Raw genomic sequence first — 6029 nt, forward strand, 5'->3', positions numbered from 1 at the left:
TCGCCAAAGTACAGGATAATTCTAGAAAGGAGAGAGCGTGAGAATCGCATGATCTCGATGACGCAACAATATATTTATAGCAGTGGCGTATTTTCCGTGTTTACCGGCGGCAAACCAGCCTTGGGAAAATTTAAAAATATGATATTTTAGTCAATATAAAATATTTGAAACTCATCCATTACTAGCACAAATATATAATTACTGCATTTTTGAAAAAGCAGTGACACAAGATGTTCACACGAGATAGAGCCATCGTTGACCGCAGTGACTGGGATAACTAATTATTATGGTGATTGGTGCGGCGAAGACAGTTCTACTTATTAGTGTGTACGTTAAACACCTTGGAAGTATTTCGCTGATGCTTGTGGTGCAAAGTAGGGTAGTAAATGCTAGATGACGCTAATTTAGTATTATTTATTATGCTAAATGCTAATTTGTTTTAAGTTACGCATTTTTCATGATTTTGAATATTTTTATATGTTTTGATCTCTGTTATACAAGTGTATATATATATATATAAATATATTTTTAATAGTAATTGTTCTTAATCTGTAGAAGATAGAATAATAATTTCACTTTCCCAGATGTCTAGATTTGCTGTACTTATATTGTTGTTTGCGGGAACTGTTCCACTGCTCGATGCCACTTTCTGGCCAGTGACGTGGGTTTATTCATGGTGGTATCCGGAGCCTGTAATCTACAACGTGCAGCCAAACTATGGTGCTCATCCTCAACCATATGGTCCTATGCCCGTTAAAGTGGTTACACATAAGTCACCATCTCCAGCGTTAGGTGAGATTGGAGTAACATCAATACCCAGGCCTTTCCCAAATAAAACTACACCTTTATCTGTTGTCACAGAGAGCTCGAAAAACGGTAAGTAGGACTCTTGATGAATTTATAACATTTCTAATAAGGCAGTTTTAGTTCAATTTAAATAGAAATGTAGGTGTTTTGAAATAGTGTTGCTACAAATGAACTTGTAAACTGAAATTCAGACAGATTAATTTCACAGTTTAAGTTAGTAACAAAGTATTAAGAATAATCCTATTCATTAGGTAGATTAGTTCTGGGCATCTGTGTTATCCTGTTTTTAATTAAAAGCTACTTGCAGAAACGTGTTCAACTTTTACATACATCGAACTTCATATTGTTAATACGGATTTTCGATGATGATCGACATAATGCAAGAACTATCATTCAAATATCATTCATTGTAAGAATTTCAAATTTTTGTGTTATGTTTCCATACACAGAGGCAACACTTGCGTGTAACTTCATATAGAAGTGATATCTTTAGAACTTGTACTTTTCTTACTTGTAAAGGTGCCAAGTAAAGACAATGTTTTTTCTTTATCGTGTATGAAAATAGATTTTATTAGTAGACCTATCAATGTAATAATAGATAGATAGATAGGTATTTGACTGTGGCTATAGATGACGTATCGTATCTCTCTTTGCTAAAATACACGAAATACACGGTGAATTGTGTTAATGTCACTAGAATGCGCCATCTGTCCGTGTAAGTTGGGACTAGAGTTACTTTGGTAGCATACACTGTTTATTTTAAGGAAAGTACAATCTGAAGACAGAATTGAACCAGCCTGGACCCTCAGTTGTAATAAATTCACTTATTATTGGCAGCATATTAAAATTACATTCATTATATTCACATGTAGTAAATCTTTGGCTTGGGGTGAAAAAATTTCTCATTTCCCGATTGGTTGGCAAATGTTGCCACCTATTCAACTTTTAATTCAATAAATTATTCATGTATAATGACAAGCTATAAAGCAGTTGTAGAACATGAGAACACCATTTTTTCTGATATGTCAGTTTAAAAATAAAAAATACCTCTCGATGACGATCGTGCCATCTCTCGACTTAAAATTCTTCCCGTTTGAGTACAGGTCATGGTTAGCTCATACATAGTCTGTGTTTAGCAGTTTTAACACCTCCGGAATATCTTTTATAAAATTTGTAAAAAAACAAACAAACTTCGTTTTGAAATCTTTCCTTCAAATATAGTGGCGTCATAGTCTCATTCCGCATCAAAATCAAATAGAAGTTTAGATATGGTACCGTATCTCTAACCACTTCTTAAAATTACAGTATCTCATGCCTCACTCATCTGATTCAGAGTTCAATAAATGTTTGTCTTAATTCAAACTAGAATGTTTTGTAGAAAAGTGTATTCCCACTAAGCTACTTTCTTTTTTACAGTTGAATCTGAATCAATCTCTAACTCTTCAGTTGGAATACAACTGAACACAACTCTCATTGTTAAGATGAAGGAAAAATCGTCAATACCTTTTATTGCTACGGGACGTCAGAGCACAGCGGACAGTGAAAACGTGACTTTGGAAGATATAGGTTTAGAAGCTGACAATAAAGAAAGTTCAAGGCATCAAACAACAGTTTTAGAGATCTACACTGAGCAAGTGTCAACCAATCTATCAACAGAAGATACTTCCACGATCTACCAAACAACGTCCTATCCGCTATTAAATACCGGCGCCTCTGCAACTCAGATTTCAGATTCACAAATACTGGCATTCAGCGGTTTAAGAAATGCCAATTCCAATGATACAGCGGAGGCTTTAAAGAAAAACTTAAACGACAATATACTCAACAACACAACAGGGATTCAAACTAACTTGACTGACGAACAGCGCCCTCTTTTGGTGGAGTCGACCTTAACCAGTAACGAAACGACAAATCCAATTAGTGATGCACTCTTGCTAAAGAAAAAGAAAAGCAACAAAATAAATAGTTCTCGAAAACAAAAACTTTTTAGCTTAAATTCACGAGTGCCATACGATGGTTTTGACTATTTCCGGTATAATAATATTAATAAGTAAGAGTTTGATATTTCTGTGTTGATTCACTTCTTTGATGAAAACTTACTACCATGGATGTTAGAAAGAATAGTTATCTTTATCTAAGTTGTGTAGTTTAGGGTGTTTAAAGCATTTAGACACCGTTTCAAATAAAATTTCGCTATTACTTTCTTGGATCGTTGTATATATATATATGTGTATTTTAATAAAATGACGACCTCGGATGGGACAGTAGTAAATATATGAACTTATAACGCTAACATCCGGGGTTAGATTCTCCGCATGGAACACAACAAATTGCTCAATCTGGCTTTGCTCTAAAAACAAAACAAAACCCGTTAAATTGTCTAGATTGATGCAGATCATAATTTTGCATGATACTTTAAATAAAAAGTACAAGCTTTAAACAGTGATCTCCCTCGAGCTGGAAACAATTGTTGAAACAATCAAACTCAATGCATAGATTGAAACTTTTTCACTGACCTGAAGAACAATTTCATGAATAATAGCTTTAGTTAAAGGACTTGTTTCAAAAGTTTGGGCGCAAACAACTCGTAGCTTGTCTGTTTTACAACAACTATTAACTTGGAAAGTCTGCCGAGAGCTTCAAATTATTGCCCCATTTTCCATGCTATTAGTTAACTATCTTATTCAAGAAGACAAGGGGCACATCAATATTATGTTGTACTTATGTTCATCACAAATGTCTTATGAAAAGTCTTTTTTATGTGCAATAGAAACATGTAAGAATAAGTATTTTTTGCGTTTAGCGCAAAGCTACACATTAGCCTATTAACGCTCTGTATTTGCGGCGAATAGAACTTCGGATGATCGTTTATTCAAAAAGTAGAATACAGTTTCTCTTTTTTAGCCTACTTTCATAATTTTTATACTTTGAAACATTATTCTGTGACTACAGTTATTTACTTTTCATTCTTTTTAATGTGCATTATGTTGGATTTTGTTTTTTGTTTGTTTGTAATTAAGCCCAAAGCTACACAATGGGCTATCTCTGCGGTGCCCACCACGGGTATCAAAACCCGGTTTTTAGCTTTATAAGTTTTTAGACTTGCCGCTGTGCCACGTGTTGAAATAAATAACATTTTTTCTCCATACAAAGTTTTAAGATTATTTCGAAAAGACTCGTTGCCACGTTTAAACTTCTATACTAAAAACATTTTGGAAAATACACTGGAGCCCCCTAGTGGTCCAGCGATTTCGATACCCCTGGTGGGAATAGCACAGATAGCTCATTGTGTAGCTTTGTGTTAAACTTCAAACAAACAGACATACTGGGTTTGCCAATTCTAGTATTCCACATATTTTAAATCAAAAATAGTATACATTTTTAGGTTCTGGTGAATTTGAAGTAAATATTAATGCTAATTAGTAGATTTCTTAGTCACTTCTGATTCTTTACAAAAAAGTTTCTTCAAGAACAGAAACATATCTCAAGTGAAAAAAAATCTTGATAAATCTCTTAATACGAAACTGACTACGTTAATTAGCATATAACATGTAAATCATAACATTTCTAAAGAAAACGAGTATTGTTCCCTACTTTAAATTAACATCAATTTGTTTATGACTACGAATTTTTTCTCATCAATTGAGACCAAAAATGTCCCTTATAACTATTCCAAGATAGGTTATCGTAATTGCCCATAGATGTCGTCACGTTCTATAACGTACAAAAAATTATATATATATATATTCTTTCTTGGTAGGTTTCTCCAATTATACTCCTTGCCGTTGGGGTCATTTTGTTTCTTTGTTGAATTTCGCGCAAAATTACTCGAGGGCTATTTGCGCTAGTCGTCCCTGATTTAAAAGTGATAGACTAGAGAGAAGACAGCTACTTAACACCGCGAACTCTTGGGCTGCTTATTCTTTTACCAACGAGTAGTGAGAGTAACCTTCACATTATAATGCCCACACGGCAGAAAGAGCGAGCATATTCGATGATGGGATTCAAACCCGTGTCCAACATGAGTGAAAGGTTAACAGATAATTGTATCAGAAAAATATCAATCGTTCGCTTATAGGTCAGTCTTGTTAGTTTTATTCTCTGTTTACTTGTTTATATGTAAATGTTTTAAAAGTGTTGTTGCAGATCTTGGGCTTAGCGAAACAATTAACCAAATTTTGGTTTCTCTTTTGATTAATTCGAAATCTACAGCGAAGCGTACTACTTTCCAGTTCTATTATATCACCTTAATATTCATTTATACAAATTATTAATTAAAATCAAATATGAGAAAGAGGGAAGGCGACGATGAAATTTTAAAGAGAATACGATTTTATTTTTAAAGAATTGTTTTATCTTACAAAATACATAGTTGTATAAGTAACACCTGTCTTGAAGAAACGAACTGCCAGTTTCATTTAGAACAATTTATTGTTATTTAATTAAATACCTTCTGATTATTGACGTCATCATCTCTGATAAGATCAGCTCAAAATATTGTCAAACGACTTTAAACTTGATACTGAAAATATACCATTCAAAATTTAAAAAACAACGAAACTTTCATTAGGCGGATTACTCTCTCAAAACTGAATACCAGAACGAACTGTTCTTGTTAAACTGAGATCCTTCTCACTTAATTGGGGTTTTCCTTCAACTAATGCAGGGATATTTTTTAAATTTAGCTCCGAGTGGAAAAGCAAGTCCTCTATGTTAAAACCTGTATCTGATTTTTCTACAATGAATTTCTCACTGGTTCTACCTCCAAATGATTTTGAAATAAACACTATCTGAGGCATTGGGTGCTCTGGAGTATTATGAGACTTGTAACTGTTGTAAGTTTGATTTCACCTTTCAAAATTATTTGGTCTTTGAATAAATTCTTTTGCATAGTCAACACTCAACAATATAGATTATTCAGGGATAAGTTTCCTTAACTGAATCAGAACAACGTGCATATATCGTTTCTCGGAGTAGTAAACACACGAAATCTTTTAAGTGACAACTGAAATTCAATTATTAAAACTTTGATTGCTAGTGTGATCTGCGACTGGAACCTAATTATTAAAACTTTGACTGTCGGTGTGAAGTGGAAGAAATGAACCCAAGTATTAAAACTCTGAATGCTAATGTGGCCTGCGAAAACTGGAACCCACCTATTAAGAACTCTGACTACTAGTGTGACCTGCGAAAACTGAACCCAGCTATTAAAAACTCTGACT

The 6029-nt window shown here is 33.8% G+C and overlaps 1 protein-coding gene across 1 annotated transcript in view; it reads left to right on the forward strand.

Moving 5' to 3' along the window:
* Window positions 1-3016, forward strand: part of LOC111087466 — a 6341-nt gene extending 3325 nt beyond the window's left edge. Inside the window, exons 2-3 of the mRNA XM_022394164.1 lie at window positions 585-876; window positions 2224-3016. Coding sequence (XP_022249872.1) covers window positions 585-876; window positions 2224-2861 — 930 coding nt within the window. The 3' untranslated portion in view covers window positions 2862-3016. The remainder of the gene's footprint in view (window positions 1-584; window positions 877-2223) is intronic.
* Window positions 3017-6029: the final 3013 nt, after the last annotated feature.

The sequence above is a fragment of the Limulus polyphemus genome, unplaced genomic scaffold (assembly GCF_000517525.1).
Source record: "Limulus polyphemus unplaced genomic scaffold, Limulus_polyphemus-2.1.2 Scaffold2186, whole genome shotgun sequence".
Taxonomy (NCBI): Eukaryota; Metazoa; Arthropoda; class Merostomata; order Xiphosura; family Limulidae; genus Limulus; species Limulus polyphemus.